The following is a 24,590-nucleotide window of genomic DNA, read 5'->3' on the forward strand; positions in this document are numbered from 1 at the left end:
AAATATTTTTGGCTCCCCTATGCACAGATGCTGGAGACCCCACTTAATGACTTGTTACCCATTATACCCAAAATACGCTACAGTTTCATCACACAATTTACTTCACAGAAGCAGAATGTCAACAATAGTCAGTTCTATAATAATGAAAAAAGATAATAGTCATTTTCCCTCCTATTCTCATTTGAATCTCATAACCACCGGGGTGATCAATTTCCAAACCTTATTAGTTCTGCTACTGTGAACTATTCAGGCCCTCATTTCAAGATCAGTTTGCAGTGCAAAAATAGGCAGGCAATCTTTTTAAATGAGCAATTTACAATTAATATTTCTGCCAACGTATATTTGCAAGCTTTACATAATAGCAAACACAATAATTTCAAAATTTTCAAATTAAAACATGGGCAGTTATTGCTTATGGCTGACAAACAGTGCTATAAAATGCACACTGGCACTAAAGTAGTTTGTCAGGCTGTAAATCTAAAGAGGAAAATAAGCAAAAAAGCCAGGAAACTTTACACTATTTTTCTAAATTCAAAAAAAAAAAAGCAAACAAAGAAAAAAGAGATAAAGCTTTATCAGTTCAACCTGTGTATAATTCTGTATCCATTACTCCACTCAATGGAAAAATATGAAAGGTACAAAATCAACTATAAAACCTTGAAGAGGTGACATTTTTTGTATTCTTTACATATGTTCTTATCCAAAAAAGTGTTTTCACCAGATTTGTATTTAGACTAAATTGGCCTATTTCCCTTAGCATTAAAAGAGCTAAGATGGTTCATACCAGCTGAGACTCTCATCCTAAGAGAATATGTTCAGATGATCACAAATGGCAGTGTCGGTGCATTTTAAGAAGTTAACTGTGCTTCAGCTGGAGTTGGTAAGCAGACATGTGGTCCCTGTCAGCTCATTGCAATGCCAAGTACATGGTGTTCATTTAAGCTGCCTTCAGCAGTTCCAAAAGGGAGCCCAGGTGAAAGCACTGGAAAGATGAGCATTTAGGAAGAACACTTTGGAGGCAAGCTATGCTTTCTTCATATGCAGCATCAAAAATGATGCAACTGCTGTTGTCTCCCTATATATGAGTACAGATGGAAATTAATCTTCATTAGACTACAGTAGTATTATGCACGTGGTCAGCTAAAATGCATCACATGAGGGAACAGTATCTCCAGCTGTGGGGGTGGAAGAAGGGAGGCAAGTCTGTGTGTGTGTGTCTGTGTGTAGAAATGGAAGGAGTGGAAGGAGAGTAGAGAAAATCAACATCTTTAAAAACCACCAACTCAGTCACTTGCAGTTACCTGACCATTACTTGATTTGAAATTAACAGAGAGTTTGCTTAATTCTTCAGTCAAAGGAGACAAAGGAATTCAGAGAAAAGGAAATAAAAAGAAGAAAAAAAAAACATAAAAAGAAAGAATAGTGATGATCTGGGACTCTGAAGCAAGGATAGTGATGCAAGTAATGAAACAACCACATACTGAGTCTAGTTTGCAAAATAGTTTTCTATTCATTATAGGTGGATACAACTGTTTCACTGTGTCACAGGTTGAGCTCAGCACCCTAAATATAATAAAGTAAGGCAGAGAGAGGACACTTTAACTGCTGTAAAATGAAATGACCAGTAAGATTTATTTATATTATTCAGAGTAGATTCTTCTGTTTCAGCATGTTTTCCTTCAATTTGCAAACATAACAATACCCCTGATCCTAATACCCTTCAAGTTAATAAAAACTGTCCTTTCAATTTACAGGAGGAAAGAGGACAGAATTGCCAGGTTCTGAACCTTGTTTGCCTTCTGGTACATCTATAAAATCTGCTGCTGACAAACACATGAACCTGTTCATTTTCTGAGATGAGGAACGCAGGGAGTTCAGTTAATGACTGTCCCATACATTTCCGTATGAGCATAAGCCTGTGACCCATTTTTCATCCTGACTTCCTCTTCTGTAAAATGGGTTTAATACTATTTCCTTCCTCCTACTCCTATCTTTGTTCTTGTCATATTGAGCTTTTAATGCAATACATATAGATGAGCATCAGGGTTGACATGAAGCTCAACTTCTATCCAGAATCTACTAAAGCAGCCACCTAAATATTGAGAAGATGCTCAGGAGAAAGGCCATTTTCATTAAACACATCCTTTGATTCCTAAGAATGGATTTCAGTGCCAAATTTCAGACCACCAGTGACATTTGGATCCACAGCTTAGAAAGCAAAAAGTTCTTGAAAAATAAAATATATGAAAGCATTTTATTAACTATTGGATTTTTTTTAACGTTAGCGCATTTTATTCACTTGCTGTTCAATATCAAAACAAAAAAGTCATAAAGATAAACTATTGAGATTCCCATTAAGATGACTGCACTTGTATGCATGTCTTTTCTAACCATCTGATGTCTTGGCAGCAAATCAGCCTCCAGTGAAACAGAAATCAAATTTGTTTCTTTAAAGAAAAATTTCTACAAAAGACATTCTCTCTTAAATGAGATGAATACACTGCATTTGTTTAAGCTTCTAACAAAGATAAGATTCTTCTAAATGTGGCATAATGCATTTGAAATTTAGTATCAGATTGTCCTGGTTTGAGGTAAAACAGAGGCAGTTTTCTTTTCAGGACTTTTACTTTTCAGTTAAGCCTTTTCTAACTCTCTGAAATTAATGGCATATTCATAAAATCAGAGGATAGTTCAAGATTCAAAGGGCCCTTGGGGGGTAACTAGTCCAACCTCTTGCTCAAACCAGGGTTAGCTACATGATCAAGTGAGGTTGTTGAGAGCTTTATCCAGTCAGAACACGTCAAAGGATGGATACCACAGCTTCTTCGGCAACTGCCCCATAGCCTGACCATCCTTATGGAGAATACTCTTCTTCTATCTTGTCTAAATCTCCCTTGTTTCAAGTTATACCAACTACACCACTATGCCTGGTTCCACCTTCTTGCTAACCTCCCCATAGGTACTGGGAGCTTGCTGTTAGGTGACCTCAAAGCCAGGGTGAACAACGTTTCCCCAGCCTCTCCTGACAGGGCAAGTGCTGCAGCACCTGACCAGCCTGAGGTCTTAGGGCCCTCTGCTGAACTCGTTCCAGATTATCAACGTCTTCCCTGACCAAAACTGAACACAGAAGTCTATGTGAGATCTATGAAACAATGTTATTTTTCTTTTCTTAAAAGAGCATTTGTGCGTATCACAGCCCTGTTCATAAATTCAAAAGGCCTCAACATCCTATAAAATAATTTCCTAGGAAATAAAGACCTCCCTACTAGTAGTATTATCCATTCTTACATTGGTCTCTACTCAGTGTCCAGCACATGGAAGCCAGTCAGGAAAAGTGAACTGGTGACCATAACGCTGCCGGCTATTCACACTGCAAAAGTTACATACTGTCAGGTGCTGGTGTAAGCACAGTCCAGACAGGCCATGGTACTTCACCGGTACTTTTCTCAGCTACTCTCCCAGATTTCTGTTCTCCATCCTTATAGTTTTCAATGATAAAGACATAAAGTGCTTCTCTGCCTCTTTTATCTTAATTTTGTAATATATATTAGCACAAGATAGAATGGTACTTCACACAGCTACAGCTAATGCTGGCAATAAGTGTCTGCAGAGACACTTCCTGCATATACTGGCATATCCTTCATGATAACCATGGGCTGTGTAAGTACAAGGATTTACTGAAAGCCATGAGAAACGTTACTCCAAGGTGCCTACAGAGCATTTTAAAAACTTCCCCACTGTTTATTACTCTGGCAGATTAAAATAGTCTTTGAACACTACCGAGACTCGTTATACACAGTGTTCACAGATATGCCATCTTAAAAGAAATGCTGCTTTTTTTGCATTTTAGAGTCCTGCTTCTATAATTAAACAGGAAAAAAAAAAAAGAAGAAATAATAATAAACACCCCCTTTCTCCCTCCTGTAGATGCAGCTGTCATTTGTATCTTGTTCAGATGCACACTAGTAGAGTAGTTGAGTACATATTGCAATTGCAATTACATATTCAATTTTTAGTACTTTTGGGTTTAGTCTAAATAGTAACTCTGTAAAAACTACTGCTATTGATGGTCTCCCTTTTATTGTCTCTTAGTGTTGTCTAAATCAAACCTCCTCACTTCAGAGGTAATAGGATATGTTGGTTTTTTTTCTACAAGTTAACACTGCAAATTCTGTACACTCTCAGAGAATCATATTACATTATCTTTTTTCCTTTAATACTAAGAGTCGCAGAGTTCATACTGGGTCTACATTGTAACTCCGTTGTTTTCAGTGAATTTTGACAAATGACACAAACTGAAATATCAGAGGAATAGTATTGATTAACTACATGATCTTTCAGCAATCTTACTGCTATCTGTACTCCTAAAAAGATATTTCTTTAAAATGTTATGGATATTAAAGGAATTAGGACCTTACTGCATGGAGCAATGAGTAAATACTACTGTAATATAAACATTCACGCTCTCCAATGTGAGAAGTCTGGAAACTGTGTCTTTTCATTTTTTTGTATTTTTCTGTTTTTTGGGGTTTGAAAAATTATTTTACCCTGTATTTTCTGAAAAGATAGCAACTTTGTACTTTTTTTCCCCTGAAATTCAACTTTCTATTCTTATTCTTTCTGTCTCTTCATCCACCTTCCTCAAATATTAGGCAACCAAAATCTGATGCAAAGCAAAACTATTTCTCCATATTTTATAATTAAGTTTTAGAAATCCAGTTTTTCAGACCTTCATTTCTGGGCCATAGAAATTCATTATGGATACAGAAAATCTTCATCCCGGGTTTGTCAGATTGTTTTTATAGCTTAAAGACATTGTACCAATACACATTCCCATCATTTGCATTTACAGAAATGGAGTCCATTCATGCAAGGATTCTGCGCATGGAAATGGAATCAAAATCAATGGAAACAGTATTTAGGAGGCTTGCAAGGATGCGATCAATGCTGAAGAGTCATGACAGAGTCGTATAGCTAGAGCCTAACGAAAGCTTTCATTGGCTTAGAAAAATCCCACCTGTAGTAGTGAAATCCCACCACAAAAAGTAGTGCAAAATATACTGCAAAATTCCTATGAGATATGCATTCTGTGCACATGGCCAAAAAATAAAGATATTTTGGAAAATGAAGAGTTTTCATATAAGGGGTAGTTTGACTGCCATTTCATTGTTCAGATACATAAAGTACAAAGACAGAAGAATATGAAGATTGCAATTAGTTAGTCAAAAGAAAAGATGTTCCAAAATTTGTAATCTCTGAGGACAGTGCTGCATCTTCGTAGAATACAACCAGTTCTCAGTTTTGTCAGTCCCACTAGCAATCTTGTTAATGGCTTCCCCAAGCTCACAGATTTATACTCACAACCCAAACACAAAGACAACGAATTCTGAGAAAGAAGGGAATAAGATACCGCCAGAAACATCACCTGGGTATCATGACCAATTGTGATTGCTAGTGTTTTGATATCTTTTACTGATATTTCATTTTTCTATTCTGACTTTGAGTCATTGCAAGCAGTACCTTCACCACATCGCCAGTACCTCAGAACTGTTACCATCTTTGGATGTATGTTGCAGGGGGTGGTGCTGGAGAAAAAACAAGACTCTTAGTACAGCACTATTCAATATAAAATTATTTGTGTATGATTAAATGGCAAAGGTCTGTATGCAATTCCTACCAGGTGGTTGCCCTGAAGTTGTTACTTATAGAAACATTCTTGTGCCACAACACTGGCAAAGTCTGAGTTTTTCTAAAGGATTTTCTGCTTCCTACAGGCAGGCAGAAATTTTGTGGCATAATCTAACACAAGTTGCTACCAAGTAGTAGAGTCTCTGCATGAAGACAACCTTTTTGTTGGACAACCACCCTTGCTCCTCAGTGGAAAAAAAAAAAAAAAAGCAACGACAACTATCTGATTAAATTGAGATAGTTCAGTGAAAAACAGCAGTAAGAAAACTTGCTGATAGTCTTTTTTATACTGAAAGAATACCACCTACTTTCTGAGAGAAAAAAAAAAAAGCTACCAAACACCTGCATGGAGTAGTGAACAGTTTGCTTGAAACTGAAAGGGTTCTCCAAGAAGTGGACAGAATTACCAGATTTTGCTTATATTTTAAGGCTGTATGGAATCTTTGGCTGGAAGGAATCATAGAATCATAGAATCGTAGAATCATACGGGTTTGGAAGGGACCTCTGGAGATATCTAGTCCAACCCCCTCGCCAGAGCTAGTCTACCTACAGCACGTTGCACAGGAACTTATCCAGGCGGGTTTTGAATGTCTCCAGAGAAGGAGATTCCACCACCTCTCTGGGCAGCCTGTTCCAGTGCTCTACCACTCTCACAGTAAAGAAGTTCCTCCTCATGTTTAGGTGGAACTTCTTATACTGAAGTTTGTGCCCATTTCCTCTTGTCCCGTCACTGGGCAACACCAAGAAAAGACCAGCCGTGTCCTCCTGACACCCTCCCTTTAAGTATTTGCATTCATTAATTATGTCTCCCTTAAGCCTCTCTTCTCAAGACTAAAAAGACCTAAGTTCCTCAGCCTCTCCTCGTAGGAGAGGTGCTCCAGGCCCTTAATCATCTTTGTGGCCCTAAATATAACAACCTGCATGAGCTTGACAAGAGGAGTACATGAAATTGTACTGCGATTGCTGCATTTAACAACTGCTGATGGGCTTTGTTTCCATTAATTCTCCACTCCTTTTTCAAACCCCTTTCTAACATTCTGTAGCAATAATTTCCGCAATTTAATGATGGACCTTGTAGTAAAAGTTGAAAAGCTGCTGAAACTTGGTTTACACCTACAGCCTAATATTATCATGATCTATATCTGCTTCTTCATGCTTTGAGAAATGAGTATTTCCTTATTCATATCTTCAGAGCAGTTTTGCAAGATGCAACACTGAAATGCAACACCATTTTGCTGAACCATTTGATCCTCAGAACACTGACTCCTAAATTGCCTAATAATATCCCTGGAAAAAACTTTTAAAAGTTACTTTTCCTAGGGACTCACAAATCATTCTTAAATCAGGTACAGTATTAAGAAGCAAAAAGTTATATGAAAGAAATAGAATTGGCACACCAAGCTCCTGCAGACCCATGCAACTGTGACAGACAGAAGGAAAGCAAATTAGTTCAGCAAGTCAGACTTAATTTCAAATGTTACTAGTTTAATCCCAATTTTGGTTTACCTTGCATAAACCTTCATTTATTTGTTTTACTGAAAACATACGATATCTCATCTGTGATAGATTACTATAGGATTTTTGAATTTCCACTAGTGCATTTAAGATAAATGAGTTTTAATAAGTTTAATTTCAAGTTATTCAAAGTGTTTTACAATACCACATTAATTTTTAACAAATTAGATTATATTGACTTTAAAAGAAGGCCCTCTTTGGAAGAATTATCATTTAAACAGTCTTCAGGAACCATTGTAATGATTTCCTACTTAAAGTTAATTCTCCTGTGAATCCATGGAAGACAAAACAAAACCTGATCTATGGAAGCTACACTTCGCAATATTGTCCATATACAAGCTGACCTACAGATTCATTCTCAATGGCTAAAAGGTAATTTTCTTTCTATTTTTAAATTCTTTTGAGGAGGAAGTTCTACTATCTTATCTAAATTAAATTATCTGTTACAGGTTTGTGGCATGTACTACATTTTTCTGAGGATTTACAAGACACTACCAAAGTCACTTCACCTGGACTACCAACAGACTGGAAATACGAACAGAAAATTGAAATGCCAGAATTTTTATTCAGTGAGTTTGAAGCATTTTTCAATCCCTCAAAGCATATTTCAAAAGGTGAAGTACTATGTAGTCCATAATGTCTGATTACCTGAAAGACACAAAATAAAAGGTCAACGTGGACCCATTTTAGATCTCTCACCTAGATTCCTTTTAAAAAACTAGAAGTCAGTCATTATTATTTTCAAAATGTCACAATTGTATCTTATTTAATGCTTTTAGAAATGAAGAACTGAAAACCGGGATTTTTCTGCTGTGGAGCCGTAACATCTGAACTCAAGTCAAAATATAAGGAACCTTTCCCATGGTACTAATGGCTCCCCCTATTTAATCTTTCATGACTCTCAGCAATTAACTAACAGTAAAATGTTAAGTAACTTATTTTAATTGATAACATGAGAAAACACAGCATTCTTGTGAAAAATTATCCCTAATCATGCACCAAATAGATTGACTAAAGGTAATTCATTCATCTATGAAAGCATAACTACAGATTCACAGATCATATTTTCTATCATTTATCTCATGGAGCACTAAATGAAAATACCTTCCACCTCACAATTATTTGCAAATCTTTCTTCACAATGGAAACTGGAAGACTCATCATTGAAAACATGTACTAATTAATTGTCACATGACATCAAGCAAAATTTACAGAGCAACAGATGGATTTTGTACATTGCACTGACCTTCCAGATAAAATGTCCAAGACAACACAACTCTCTGTGGAACCACTATTTCTCTGCAAAAGTACTGTACCCACAAACAGCCCCAGAAGTGCTAGAACCCCACCGTATCCAACTGATGAGTCCCCTGTTTCTGTACCCTGGAACTGAAATAACTGCTCTGCAGTGAGACTGGATGTTTTCTTAGCAAGAAGAAATTCCAATTGATCAATGAAGCAGCAAAAGGCTTGAAGAAGTGGGGGTTTTAGCATAGAGGCATATATATTCCAAAGACTTGATATTAGGAATGCGGATGTTCAAATATTCCTCTAAGATCAGTACATATTAGTTTTGGATCACGTTTCACCCATTCTGAAAAAAGAGTCAGAACAATAGGGAAGAGTTCCATGCTTTCAGATACATTTTTGTACATGATCCACGTTACTTTCAATTTAATTCAGAGCATCATTGTATGCTGATCAGGAATAATTTAACATATGGAAATATATACAGATAAAATATCAAGATATCAAAACCATTTCTGTTTGGTTTGTAATAAAGACTGTTTTCAGACACTAAATAGGAGTCGAAATCTTCTATTTATGTTTTCTATACATGCCCTCCGTTACCAGTTGCCTGTTTTAGTCACAAATATCCTAGTTAAATACCTGCTTGCAGTGCCATTACAAAACAAAACCCAAACAAACATATTTTAGAAAACTCTTGCCAGCTTTGATGTTTTATCTTATTATCTAAGCTTTTGCTTTACCCTAGTGCTATTAAAAGTGGCAGGTATTACTTACATTTCCTTCACATACACAATTAAGGGACAGTAATACATAATAAAAACTTAACAAGTTATAATAGTCCGATAATTTATTCTTTAGTTAAAAACTAGTTCCTACAGTTAAACCAAAAGGCTCTGGGACAATTTTCATGCATGCAAACAGAAAAAAAATGCATATCTGAATTACTGAGATTAATATTTCTATCAATAAATTAATCTAACCTATTTTACTAAAGACAAATGAGGATCATTGTGTGGTCTTCTGTACCCATGAGTAATTTGCTAACCTACAGACTCGTCAATATTCTGCACACACTCTCATAGCTATTACGCCCCACACCTTTGTCCATTTGCCCAAGAACACCCACAGAAGCTAATGAAAAGTTCAGAGTCTTAATGCGTTTGAATGTACAGCATAATTGATTTCCTACAGCTGGAATTTAGGTTATTAAATGTCTTTTGTATTATCAAAAACTACACTCAGTTTCAAAAATTCAGGCAAATATGTTAATAACACAGAACAATGAAAAATAACCCTTGAAGTTGCCTTATATTGCTGTCTCTTTTTGACATTGCTACAGAAATGAATAAGGAATACCGAATCATTAATATCAGTCTTATCACTTATACAAATTACAGCACTAATATCAACTACACAAGGCATAAGTACCTTCTTAAGAATATAGATCTGTAAAAGGTAGCACTCAGTAGCACACATTACTCCTATGTTTTTAGTTCTCTAAAGTAATAGCTAGCTGATATAGATGACCATTGTTTTTGGACATCAATTTATCTTCTTAGTGTCTGTTATTTCAGATATTTTCACGGAATTGTCAGAGTTAGAAGGGACCTCTAGAGATCATCATTTTGCTTCAATAGAAATTTAAGAATTTATTTTCACTTCTCAAACTGAGATAATTTGCAATTTTTCAATAAAACAGAAATTATATCAACTTTAAGAGGAAAAAAAAAAAAAAGACAAAAACATTCCATAGCGCCCAAAAATCTACCAGTGCTGTTATTAACCAGGATTCATTAGGACCACACTCAAAACCTTGATTTGAATTGCAGCTGCCGAGTACTTCTTAAGTATTCACTACACCAGAGCAAGAATCATTATCTAAATGAATTGAGTCTTAGTCTGCCATATTGTCTGAGAGCTCTTAGGGTCATTCATATCTTTGTGTGGGGAAACTAGGGTTTTACCCTCCCAGCTCTATGCCAATTCCCTTGTATAGCTGGGAAAAAGAAACCCTTTCAAACAAGCATTTTCATCAAAATAATACTGTTCCCACAAAAGCTTTTGATTTACATCTACTAGTAATTTATTTCCAACCAGCCCCAGTAGAAAGATCTATCTGTCAGAGTAAACCCAGTCCTGAAGCACTCTAGAGACTATTCTTGCTACAATTTTTTTTCTGATGGAATAATTTACTCCAAATCAGTTCCACCATATTCCCTTCAGATTCCTATACACTTCAGTGAAGGCAGTCATCTATGAGTGTTATTTATCTATACAATACAATAAAATAATCAGATTTTAAAATCCCCCAAATTGGAAACAAATGAAAAATCCAATCCCTAAAAAAAACCAACTTTTATTTGCCAGCCACAGGATGAAACAGCAGCTGGACTCTGAAGAATCACAGCCCTACAATCTTATTTAAAAAATGCTGTATAATTACCTGCTTTGATATGTGAAAGAGATTTTCTAAGAAACAAGCCTTATTTGCACCCATGTACCTTTCATGAGAGAGTGAGCAGTTCTGTGTAGCATTTCTCCTCTTATTAAAAAGGAGAAAGGTACAATGCTGACATCCCTGTTAAGAATAGATAGAAAGAAAATACTAGAAAGTTCTCGTTGTCTAGGATACTGATTTAAAATCCACTGAAAAGCTGCACTATTCCTATAAAGACTCAGAGACTAAGGCTTAAAATACTTACTTGATAATGTCTCCTTCAAGAGCAATCACTCGTTTAATGATCTTCTGTTCAGGGTTTCTAGGAGACCTAAGACAGGGGATAAGGTTATACAGTCAGTAATGTTCCCGTTGTTTTAAGAAAATGAAAAGAAATTCCACAAAGAAATAGACACTATTAAAGTCATTAGGAGATTCCATGTTCTTCTTGATATAGCATCAATCATGATGTTCCACCCTGACGTGAAGCTACTGTAATCACTCTCATTGCAAACCATCATTGAAAAGCAGTTGTTGAAAATGACCTGCTTACAAACACCATAATAATCAACGTATCTTTTATCAAGAAAAATACACTCCACAACATTCAAAGTAGAATGTCTCACTACCAATGAAGACGGTACCTTTGCACATAGTTTAATGTTTCAAAACCTGAATTCCCCATCAAGCTTTAGCCTTATGTTGTGTTTAAACATTCGAGTCATTCAGTCACTTTGGGAAAAAAATCTCCCTACTTTATATTAATAACTATCACTTATTTAGGTAAACCTTGCCTAGGGAATTGTGGAAGTTTTTACAAAGTTGTAAAATTTTCTGAAAGTTTTGACTTTATCCAAAGCTTCTTAATGCACTTCATTTTCCTTTAAGTGTATTTAACTGAGTGGATTCTGATCATGCATTACATAGAATTATGAGAAAGCAAAGCTGAACTCGCGTGCCTAGCCGGAATACTCCAACTTCCTGGATGCATATTGATAGAGAGCATTATTAGCAATGTTATTCTTCCACAGTTTCAACTGGTTAATGTAGACATATATGCACCATAAAATTTCTCTCTTTTCTACTTTACCTCTTTTTTTTTCATTCTTCACTTTTATTTAACTATGCAAACCCAGCAGCATGTTTTCATGTTAGTTAAAAAGAGTCTTTTTATTTGCTGCTTTTACATAGGAAAGTCAGTGAAAGAACAAATGGGTTTGATTTTCTGTTGATGCTGGAGTCCTGTATATTAGACTCCAGTACAGACTGCTAAACATGCAATCACAAAAGCTTTATATTACAGTTTTCATATCTAAAAACATTGTCCATGCCATCCTCACAACAAAGCAGTACTTTTGAGCTAATCTCTGATCAACTGGTAGCACATTAAGATTCCATTTCCTTAAAAAACAAAGCTGAGATGAGCCTGGATGAAAAACTTCACGCTGCTGCATGAACTGCATTTGCAGTTCACTACCATTTCCAAAAGTTAAAAAGAAAAATAGTTACATTCTCATTCATTTTTTAAAAAAAAGAAGCCAAAAAAGTATTCCAAACATTTTAAAAGTCATTTGGAGTTTTTTGTGTATGTAAATATATTTTAAATATATTTATATTTCAAAGTAATGAAAAAAAATCAAGCATAATTTTGAACTTCGAAATATCAAATAAATTCACTTTACAGTTTATCAAGCCTGAAAATCATGTTTTCAAAAAGCAGTGTGGAGCAGTGAACACGAATAAGAACCACACTTTGATTCCCTAGTCATCACTGGAATTTTCAAATCGTATCATTTACAGTAATATTTTTTTAGCATTAATTTTACCCGAAGAGTTGCATATTCAAGTTCAGTCTTGTTTTTCATGCTCCTTATTAGGCTGAGAATGCACATTTTTATAATATTTTACATGCCAATCTTGGAAGGAATTAATCGAGTTTTAGATGCTCATATGATTCAAATATCTGGATTATCCACAGCACTTTCTGGTGCTACTCCCTAGCAGGCTTCAATGAACACTCATTTGAGCACTGACCACCTCTCTTTCCCAGTCAGAGCAAAGTCTAAAAAAAACCAACACACCTTTATTGCTACAAACCTTTATAAATAAAAATATTTGCAAAAATTACTTTACCATTAATTTATTTCATTTTTAATTTATTTAGGTTCAGACTGCAACATTTTCATGTAAAATTTAAGTAATGGAAACAATAATATGTAATGTGTGTGATAAACTGTGCATTTCTCAAAGACCTTAATGACAACAAATTTTAAGTGTACTTTCAAAATTGTGTTCTGGTTTAACACCTTACTTTCAAAGGTTCTTTGAAATTCCCCATGTAGGCATTTTCACTTGATTAGGGTGTATATCTTGCAATGTAATTACTGAGCTTTTCCTTAATTTGCATTTCTTGTGCAAAAAATTGTTATGACCTTGAATAAACATTGCTCTAAATCTGCAGTATAGTATTTGCTCTAAGAGTGGTTACTTTTCTGCCATTAATGGTATATTTAACCAAAACACATAATTTATCAGAAAGATATCAAGGAATTCCTTATAGATAGTTATTATAAATTAGAAATATTTTTAATATTTGAAGCCAGAATAGTTTAAAAATAAACTTTATACTAAAGTTCTGATTACAGTTCATGAAAGTAGCAAAGGACAGGTAAGAGAGGGAACAGCAGACTCAAACTGGCCAATAACATGGGCACTTTTAAAATAAGGATTTTCAAGATGAGATCAGAATTCAAGAGCCACAATGATTGAACATGAGGTAAGAGACTAGTTCTGGAGTGATGGATTTTGATACCTTTCTGAAAGGTTTTTATTGTAATACAGAGATTTCACTGATTATGGAAATCACAAAACCACACAGATATAGGTAATTTCTGTCTTTGAAGCTTCACAGGAGGTATAGAACAAATTAAACAATGAAGATAATTTTAGATAATTCTGTGATTCTGTGAAGGAGAAAAAAATGCCAAAACATTGCAACCACTAATCGTTTAGTAGCTCTTTCTCACTGATATCAGTGAGGTAAAAAACAATAATCTTTGAAAATGGGATTTCTTCAAAACAGAATGAAATAGAAAAACAAAAGAAAGTGTTAATTGCTTGCACCTGTCCTAAATTACACTGTGTTTTTTCATTCTACTTATATGAAAGGTCATATTCAGGCACTTTTAAGTGATATTGTGGGGGAAAAGATTAGATTTATTACACACAATGAATATATTTTGTTTCCCAAAGATCTAATTCAGAAAATATAAAGATCATTAAAATGAATTAATAAAAAACATCCATACATTTACTAGCCAGACCCACATCTGATGTTTCACAGAGCAGTCACCATTCCTTGATGATCTGAATCAGCCTTTCAAAAAGTTAAGATTACATTTTCCTTGGTAACAGTATTTCCTCATCTAAATCATTTTTCACTATGCATGAATTAGAGACATCAGTGCGAGTAGAAACAGTCAGAATGACTATGAAAATCTCAAGCACGTTACAAATACTAACGCACAAGCAGCAGCAAGCAGCACATCAGGAATGCACTAGGAAAAACATCTCTGGAGATTGAATTCTACTCCACTCATAGTCACTTTTCCTTTTTCCATGAAGTAAAATGGAAAACAGGCAAGTCTAGCAGTGTGTCCTCAAGTCATCAATTTTGAGGATAACTTACTGTTACCAATCTCTTTTTAAGCAGCACTATTCCTTGTTCAAGCACCTCAGGAGAATGACCACTGCATAATACCAAAAGAAAGCAGTGGCCTGTGTAGCATCCAAGACGGATAAATATTTTTTATTTTATCTGTCAAAACTGCTGGCCCACTGCAAATAATAGAACAAGAGAACATGTTTCTCTGAAATACCTTCTGATAATGGGACATTTCACTCTGCCTTAGCAACAATTTCTAATTTGTCCAAACTTTAAGCTTATGCACAGTGCAATGCAGAAATCCCAGCCTCATGCACAAAGACATGAATCATGACATCAAAATCCAGAGTCAGAGTTTTAAGACAAACTTACCATGGGGAAATTAGATAGTTGCGGTTGTGTTTGTGGTTTTCCAGATGCAGCCTTAGCAACTCAATGTAAGCAACCTGCCACAATTAGCAGCTGCTGATAATAATCCTAGTTCCTTCTCTTAAACCTGTATGTTTGTCTTATTCTGTATTGACTTTCAGCTCTCTAGTCGTCACTCATACCCAGCTTTCATTAAAAAACAACGAGCGACTCCACCACAGTAAAAGAAGAAAAACAAGTTCCTGTATCATCAGGACATCCTTAACTTTAGATTAAAGACGCTTATATTTCGTTACTTGTTTAAAAAGGAATTGAAAGAGTTGGGTTAAGTAGAAGTGAAGGTAGATCACCCCAGTGAGGCAAGTACTTCAAGATACAATATTCTAATGATTAATGGAGCAGGTTCAAGTTGGAAGCCTGTAACCAGTGGAGTCCCCCAGGGGTCAATACTTGGACCCGTGCTGTTTAATATATTCATCAGTGACCTGGACGAGGGGACAGAGTGTATCCTCAGCAAGTTTGCTGATGATACCAAACTGGGAGGAGTGGCTGACACCCCGGAGGGCTGTGCTGCCATCCAGCGAGACTTGGACAGGCTGGAGGGCTGGGCAAAGAAGAACCTCATGAGGTTCAACAGGGAAAAGTGTAGGGTCCTGCACCTGGGGAAGAAAAATGTCAGGTACCAGTATAGGTTAGGGGTGGACCCGCTAGAGGCAACTACTGAAGAGAAAGATCTAGGGGTCCTGGTGGACAGTAAAATGACAATGAGTAAACAGTGTGCTCTTGCGGCCAGGAAGGCCAATGGTATCTTGGGTTGTATAGGGAAGAGTGTAGCCAGCAGGTCAAGGGAAGTCATTCTCCCCCTCTACTCTGCACTGGTGAGGCCACAACTGGAGTACTGTGTCCAGTTCTGGGCTCCCCAGTTCAAGAGGGACAGGGAACTACTAGAAAGAGTCCAGCGAAGGGCAACAAAGATGATTCAAGGATTGGAGCATCTCCCTTATGAGGAGAGACTGAGAGAGCTGGGACTCTTTAGTCTGGAGAAGAGAAGGCTGAGGGGAGACCTTATCAATGCCTACAAGTATCTCAAGGGAGGGTTGAAGGAGGAGGGAGCCAGACTCTTTTCAGTGGTTCCCACTAAGAGGACGAGGGGCAACGGGCACAAGTTGGAACATAAGAGGTTCCACTCAAATATGAGGAGAAACTTCTTCACGGTGAGGGTGACGGAACCCTGGAACAGGCTGCCCAGGGAGGTTGTGGAGTCCCCTTCCTTGGAGATTTTCAAGACCCGCCTGGATGCAGTCCTGAGTAACATGCTCTAGCTCTAGGCAATCCTGCTTCAGCAGGGGAGTTGGACTAGATGATCTCTATGGTCCCTTCCAACTCTAGAAATTCAGTGAAATTCAGTGAAATTCTAACCTCCATTCTACGCCGTATTCTGGGGCAGGTGTCACTTTATCCAACTGATACTACAGAAAAAAAAAATGCAGACTACATAGGAACTCTCCTCTCCCTACACACATGTTTAGCTCTAAAGTTAAAAGATACGCATTAGCAGAAGAGCTGTAAAGAGTTCAATTTCCTTGTTACAAAAAAACCCAAATAATGCTTTTCAGAGCTGAAGACACACTGCATGTTGTCATAGAAAAAAAGTATTGAGAGGATGAACACTGGTGAGATAGCTTCTGCTGGGTTTTATCACTGATGCATTCCCAAAACCACAGTCTAAAATAATTGACAAGTTTGTAAGAAGACTTAGTTTCTTGAGGAGGGAGAGAATAACAGTTGGATTTCTATTAAGAAGTGATGCTTTGTTCCATTCCAGGAAAGCACTAAAACCCTTTCCTAGTTATCATCTCAATATCTCTTCTCCAACAAAAATGAAACATTTATTTCTGTTGATATTTTTAATTATATGCTCTTACAAAAAACATACATATACACACACACACATATTTATATACACACACGCATAAACCTATACAAGCATCCATTCTTCTGTGTTCAACCCTGTATCGAACAGTATGGGATTGCAATACTACAAAACAAGTTTGCCAGGAAAGACAGAAGGAACAATACAGCCAGCAAGAAAATCCACTGTTTAGCAAGTGATTATCAGATAAAATGGTGACAATTCTCTGAAGGCTTTTCCCTTTCCATCATTTCAATTTTTTATTTACCCTCATGGATATTGCTTAGCACAATTTTAAATAACTGCTCCATAAGCTATCTAATATTAGATCAATCATGACATGTTCATACTATTTCTGCTTCTTTTATATGTTACTTGACCCTTCTTTCCTTCGAGTTGTGTAACTATATTCTTCTCAAGAGTGCCCACAGCAAATCATGCGTAAGTGCTTGAAACTGAAGGTTCTACAGGATTTTCTACAGAGAGAGTACTTTATAGCTATATCTTAATATCCCAGCAAGATAAGTGAAGGAAGACTGTTGATTCATTTCTGTTCTCCAACAGGATATATTAACATGTATCCTGAAATGCTATGTGATATGATTACTTGCTGAGCATGCAGTCTCCGTAATAAATAAAAAAAAGTAACCTACCAATCCTGGATAACGGTCAAACAAAATGTTTGATGCTCAGACACAGAGCAGACTCACCAAAACCAATTATATTTTTCAAGAGATATTATCACAATAGCTAAAACGAAAAGAAAAAAGAAATTATACCTGAATACCAGTAAAATCCAACTAAATATATGTTACAATGTATAAGAATTTTTATTTTCTTTTTCCTCCAATGAGCACTCGGATTTTCTAGGTGCATGCATTAGAAAAAGAAGATAAGACCTTATACTGTGAACTCATAACAAATAAGCAGGAAATATGTTTCAGATAGCTTGAATTAGGTAATTTGATGATCTATATACTCTTAACGCTATCCATCCATTACCCTAGTCAACTTGCATAGGTTTTATTCTCACTCTTGGAAATTACTGCAATTTTGATACTAACAGCATTTCCTAGAATGGGACAAATAACAGGTATATATTAATAAGTTGTAGTGAAAAGTGCCTGAAGTTTTCACTGTTTATATGTTTGCATATATATATATATGTATATTGCTGCTAGCACATGGCTTCACTTTTTATGAGGTAGAAGCAAGATGTTTAGGCAGCAGCTGGAAGTTTGCCTTCAGACTATTCTCAGTTTACTTCAGATTGAGATTTATGTGATTTGCTGGTCACCTGCATGGAAGCAATTGAAACAATGAACACTGTGTTGTTATAGCATGAACGGAGTGAAATAATGAAGGCAATCTTCTTCACAAACATTATTTCTGCTTTTATTTATGTTGTTAATGCTAGATACTGAGAAGGATTTAACTCCATAAAACAAGATAAGGGGGAGCTTTCGAGATCTTAGTCTAACACTGTGACCCAAAGCCATTCAATCAGCGACCTCTTCGTTTCCCAAAAGTCATTTCTGTCTGATCAAAAACTCCAACATAGTTACGGTTTAACACTTGTGGGAACTTCCAGAATTGCTGCAGGATGAAAAATTACTTATTTATCTCCTTCTCGAGCCTTTTGGAGCTCAAGAAAATAGCCAGAGTAGTAACTAAAATGCAGATGGAGAGCAGAATAAATGGCATCAATATACCTACAGACCTGGAAACCTCAAAGTACAGTTTTGGTGGCTTTACTTTTAAAATATGCTTGGAGGAAGAGGAAATAGAGAGGCAGTGGAGCTATCTCTCCTTCTTTTCTGGCCTTGCTTAATGAGATAAATGGGGAGTTTTACATGGCTGCATCATACACTAGATAAAGATGTTGATCTTCAAAAATTTTTGTGCCCTTGGCCTTAGATGAAGGAGCTTCCTGTTGCCAGCATAATAGTTGATGCTCAAACACTGTACAGGAAGAACTATGTAGCGATACCCATTCCTTCCTCCCTCCCAGTACTATACCTATGATAAAACAGATCCAACACATCCCACTCTAAATATTGTATAAAAATGCAAATTTACTTAATATATACACATATTTTCTGAAGCAAAACATTTTTAATCCATTCATTTCACTTTTTTCCCAGTCCATAACTTTTACCTAGATTCCATACTTTTCTATGCAGATAAAGAATCTCATAATAAACATAATATTTATCTAATCACATCATGGGCTCTGAGACAATTTTTATATTGTGGAAAATAACACACAATACGTAGTGGAAGAAAAAAATGACCACACTTATTTTACTCTTTTTTGCTGCCATTCCTGTTGTAAATTTCGGTTATGTAGAATTTCTGCATTAAATGTACCAAGCAACCAGGTCCAATATCTGTGTTCAGTTTGGACTCACCAGTACAAGAAAGATACTGACAACCGGAAAAAGTGATCAACCACCAAAATAATAGTAACAGCAGAGTAATCTAACAGCAGTGGCTAAAGAAATTGGATTTGTGCAGATAAGAGATGAAACAAAGGGTTTAATTGCTATTGTCATCTGTCTAACTGGTGATTAGGGATTCAGACTTTTCAGAGCAGTGCATAGCAGGAGGGAAGGAAATAGCATCAGATGTAGTAAGGGAATTCCAGCTGGATACCAGAAATATTTCCAAACTGCTTGAGGTTAAGCAGTGGTGCAGGTTGCCCAGAAAAGCTGGGAATAAGAGACACACTCAGAACTCAACTGGACAAGGCTCTGGGCAGCCTGATCCAACTTCAGAATTGACCCTGTCTTGAGTGGTTGGTAGGACTAGTTAGTCACCAGAGATGCCTTACAACACCACCATTATTTTTCACTTCTAACTATGCACAGCCTTTAGTCTTATTGAAATATATGAAGAATCATGATGTTGATAACTGAAAAAACAATATATTTCATCTGGGATGCAGGCTGTGATGCCAGAGACCTTACTGATCACCTTAATTAACTGCTGTAGCCAACAGATTCCTATTTTTTTTTCCATCCTTTTGGATAGTACCTAATTCTATTATATAGGACTTCTAGAGAAGGTTATGATATCTTGTCTCAAACATTCTAAGTGACAATGAGTCTAACATCCAGAGAAATTACTCCAAAGTTTAATTACCCTTGTTATTAGGAAATTGCATCTGCATTCAAAATTGGATTTAGTCAACATCAATTTCATGCTTTCTCCTCGAAGGCAGAAAAACCCTCAACATCTTATTTCTTCTTCATGCAGAAATATTTAGGTACAACAGTTTTTAAATTTCTCTTGGACTCATCAGCTAGAAGTCTTTAAACTTCTCAGCATACAGTTAGTTTTCCAATTCCAGGCTCACTTTTGTGACCATACTTCGAACTTCCTCCAATATTTTCATTTCCTTCTTGGCACACAGACATGAGAATCTACTATTATTCAGCTTATATTATTATTATACTTAACAATAAATTAAGTAGAGTAACCTGGTACTATTATGCTGGCTCAATGCAAAATCTGTTTCCTATTTCCCAATACTCTATTTATTTTGTATATTTAGGTAAAAAGTTCATCCTAGGGGCTGATGTAAAAAAAGATACAAAAAGTGACATCTAAACCATTCTCTGAGTAAACTGCTTGCTAAAAGAGTTAATCAATAAAGTTTTAACTACTACTTGAACTTCACATTCCGTAAAGCATGTTTTTTGACAGTACCCACATGATTCAGGTCATGCTGTAAATGACATGGCCCCCTTATTGTTTATTGGCCGATCACTATATTGTTTGCAAACTTAACCAACGATTATGAAGACAATTGAGAAATACCAGTACCCAGCTTTGGATCACTAAGCAATCTGCTGGAAATATTACCATTCACAGATGTCTCTCCAACCATATCTACATCTTCAGAGTTGAACTTAACTGTTCATAATCTGTCTAATGTGTCCCACATTAATTCCGTAAAAGGCAAGTTTCTAGATCAGGATATTATGTGGTAGCAAAAAGAATTCTTGAAGAAACCAAATATACTATATTATGGCCTTCATCAAAATTATATTTTTATATAATTTTATTGATAAAACATACCAGGTTTGCCTGACAAAACCTATTTCTGAATTGATTAACCTTAACCATATTTTAGCTTCTACTGATAGAATGAGAAATAAACTATGTGAAATTTTTGCTCAGATAAGATATTCCAAAGCCCTTTCCCTTTGTTTTATACACTGGAAATTTATTGCAAATCTTGAAGTCATTTTCACTTTCTCCTTCGTCTTTCTTCCCCTTCAACTGCTAAAGAGGCTTTTTCCAAACGGTATTCCATACTGCAAAAACTGTTTGAGCCAATGCTTGCCTGTCAGTAGCAATGTTTGACCCACTTTTGTTCTTAAATAGTGTTATAACTTTAAAGGAAGTGATATAGATTAGCAACTTTTTTCAACCAGAAATATTATGCAGAAATTGTATGTAATTTTGACAGTGTTAGCAGATAATGAGAGCAACAGAAAATACTCTTCAGTCCTTCCTGGATTCCCTCTGGGCTAAGTTTGAGGGAGCAGGCCTCAGACCTAACAAATACTAGTTTAGTGAACCATTTTGAACATTCACAATTTTTCATCCATCATTTCTGAAATAAGTACTTCAAGACAGCAGTTGCACCAACTGGTTAGGCATAAGTTCTAGTGATGCTTGATTTGCTCAGCAGCTTCAGTGAAAAATATGAACAAAGATACAATTAAAACTGAGGAAAACTGTATTTCTAATAACATCCTGTAATTCTCAATTTAACTCCACATTACTTTAGCATTTCTTAGTCAAACCTCTGTTAAAAAAGCATAAGTCACACACTGCCAAAAAACTATTTTGTTTTTACTGAAAGTAGCATTTTATAATAATTACAGATTGCAAGCATGCACTGCTGGAAAGGTAGTATTTCATTTTTATTAAATTTTAAGCTGTTTGCACATAACGTAAAAAAATGCTTCCCTTAAACTTCATGGGAAATTCTGAGTAATCTCTAAACAAAAATAACAATCTGAATATATCACCTGCTTAAAGCTTCAGTAAAGGAGTCTTACATTTTGCCATGGAATAATTAAAACATGTAAACAGTTTTCTCAAGGACTGCTATTCTTGGATCTCTGTGCCTGTCCCTTCTCTCCCTTCCTCACGGGCCCCCATTCCTTAGCTCCTCCCTACATTCTGATTCACTGCTGTTTTCAAACAAAGCAGGATCATATCTCTTCAAGGATAATGCACTCAGAAAAAAAAAAAATAGCTTCTATGGTAATTACCCTTCCATAATGTACCTCCTGGAACCAGACACCATTTCACAGAGATCTCCTACACTAAGTAGGAGTTGGAGGAAGAAGAATAAAGATCTGCGTTCTTTCAAAGCAACTGAGGTTTCCCTACACAGCTGCAGCCTCATTGTTAAATAAGTCATTAGTAGCAGAAGATTTTCAGCATTTTTCATAGATGTTGAAAGGTTATAACAAATAATTTGGATCTTTGTCAGTGGATCACTACGGACTGTCCTCAATGGAAAGCAGATGTATGATCCCTACGTGACAAAATTAAGTAAGCCTTTCTACACTTTGGATCCAGCAATCAAAATTGTACATCTGAAAAGAATTTCAGAATTACATACAAGACAAAGTCAAGAAAAAGAAAGAAAGAAAAAAAATCAAATACATCTCCATAAGAAGTTACTATTTTAAAATTTCAGCCAATTAGCTACAGTAAGATAAGGGAAAAGATTTTTTTTTAAAAAAAAAGGAAAATTGAAAACTCTAATTAAAACGTTTCACTGTAGTAAAACTAATTGGTACTGCAAAACTATATGACAAATCACTGAAAAATCTCAAAATACTATAGTAACTCACAAGCACAGTTACTATTTTGAAGTAAAATCTCATTAAATTGGCTCTCAGCTTTCCAATCTAACCACTTTGAGGTTAAACGACTCAGCCGCTTGTAATGCAGACTGTGTAATCACAATAGCTATGTACACTTGACCTTCTCCCTGTTAACAGAGAGACTCAATTAATTACTTGCTGTTTTAACTGGCCGTTTCACCTTATCTTCACCTTTTCCAAAAGGGTTGAAACACTTCTATACCTTAACCTTTGACTTTGAAAGCATACATAGACATATTTATTTACCAAATAGGAAGTTTGCACAATCTAGGAATGAGAGTATCTGGGCTTGTATGCTTAAGTCAACAATAGTAATATATTCACTGTTTCATTAACCATTATGCTGTCGTGTGGAAACCATATTTCATCTTTACTATAGCTGCCCAAATATTCTACTCTGTAATGGAAATAAGATGGGACTGACTTCTGTTGCAACAAACAACAGAGGGGAAAGCACAGAAAACTGCAAAATGTAGTCAAATGCTTGAAAATCGTTCTCAAGTTGCCATATGGAATACTAGATAGAAATAATCTACTTAATGTATTAGTATGATTCTTAAAACTACGCTTATTTTTAAAGAATCTTACATGCTGCAAGTTCCCCTTCTATACCTTCTTTGATTCTGGGATTAGACCTGTGTTCAGTGGCAACTCATCTAAGCACACAAAATAAAATAATCCGTTGCTGTCCTAAGATGCTAAATGTGACTACACACTACACATTGTGAAACAATCTTCAATCATTACCATTCCTTTCTGATGGGAAAGAAAACTTTTCCAATTATATAACACCACCACAATTCTTGAAAAAGTGCTGGATGCATATTTAGATGTTAAAAATATCAGTGATAGAGGAACCAAAATATCTCAAAAGAAGCCTTTGGGTCTCACTCAAAGGGTCTCACTTTGTCTCTACTGTAGACCAAGTTTAGCATCTCAGATGTGAATAAAATAATATTTAGGAAAAAAAATTGTGAATCTGAAGAATACAAAGTTTTTGTCAATCTTTGAATCGTCTTAACTCCATAAGCACATTGTTTTTTAAAATTTTCTAAATATTACTTCAAACACATGTTGATAAAATTTCTTTCTTGATATCTCTGAGTAGCTTGATACTTTTTCAAATTTAACCTCTACTACAGCCAAGAAACTAAACCTTCTGGATAAGGTAAGTCTGTTATAGTCAGTTCACAGAAGGTAACAGACAATTAAAGTGGGATGAATCACCTTTTGGAGGAGAATCTCTCTCCTCCTTGACTACAAAGGACATCAGCTTAGTCTAGCCATCTTAATATTGAATGATTAAAGACAAACTGTTTAAAAATATTGTTCCATCTACTTTATAAGTATCTGTAACAGATTTTTTTTTGAAAACTAACACTGGAAAGTAAGTAAAATAGTAATGGTGAGAAAAAGGGAAGAGCAATAACAATATAATATATACTTTTAAAATAGTTGTAATACACTTTTAGTAAAAAAAAATTAAGAATAGAGACATGTCAATGTAAATTCACAGAAAAACAAACCAACTAATCAACTAAGAATTTTAAAAAATCTCTACGGAGGCAAACTTCTATCTAGACATCAGCTTAGTCTAGCCATCTTAATATTGAATGATTAAAGACAAACTGTTTAAAAATATTGTTCCATCTACTTTATAAGTATCTGTAACAGATTTTTTTTTGAAAAATAACACTGGAAAGTAAGTAAAATAGTAATGGTGAGAAAAAGGGAAGAGCAATAACAATATAATATATACTTTTAAAATAGTTGTAATACACTTTTAGTAAAAAAAAATTAAGAATAGAGACATGTCAATGTAAATTCACAGAAAAACAA

At 35.6% G+C, this 24,590-nt stretch overlaps 1 protein-coding gene across 3 annotated transcripts in view; it reads right to left on the minus strand.

Annotated features, from left to right (window-relative positions):
* Window positions 1–24,590, minus strand: part of IMMP2L (inner mitochondrial membrane peptidase subunit 2) — a 473,407-nt gene that overhangs the window by 152,328 nt on the left and 296,489 nt on the right. For all 3 annotated transcript variants that reach the window (XM_014964182.1, XM_014964183.1, XM_014964184.1), the window contains exon 4: window positions 11,157–11,222. In XM_014964182.1, the coding sequence (XP_014819668.1) occupies window positions 11,157–11,222 (66 nt within the window). The remainder of the gene's footprint in view (window positions 1–11,156; window positions 11,223–24,590) is intronic.

This window comes from Calidris pugnax, unplaced genomic scaffold (genome assembly GCF_001431845.1).
Source record: "Calidris pugnax isolate Ruff unplaced genomic scaffold, ASM143184v1 scaffold44, whole genome shotgun sequence".
In the NCBI taxonomy this organism is placed as follows: domain Eukaryota; kingdom Metazoa; phylum Chordata; class Aves; order Charadriiformes; family Scolopacidae; genus Calidris; species Calidris pugnax.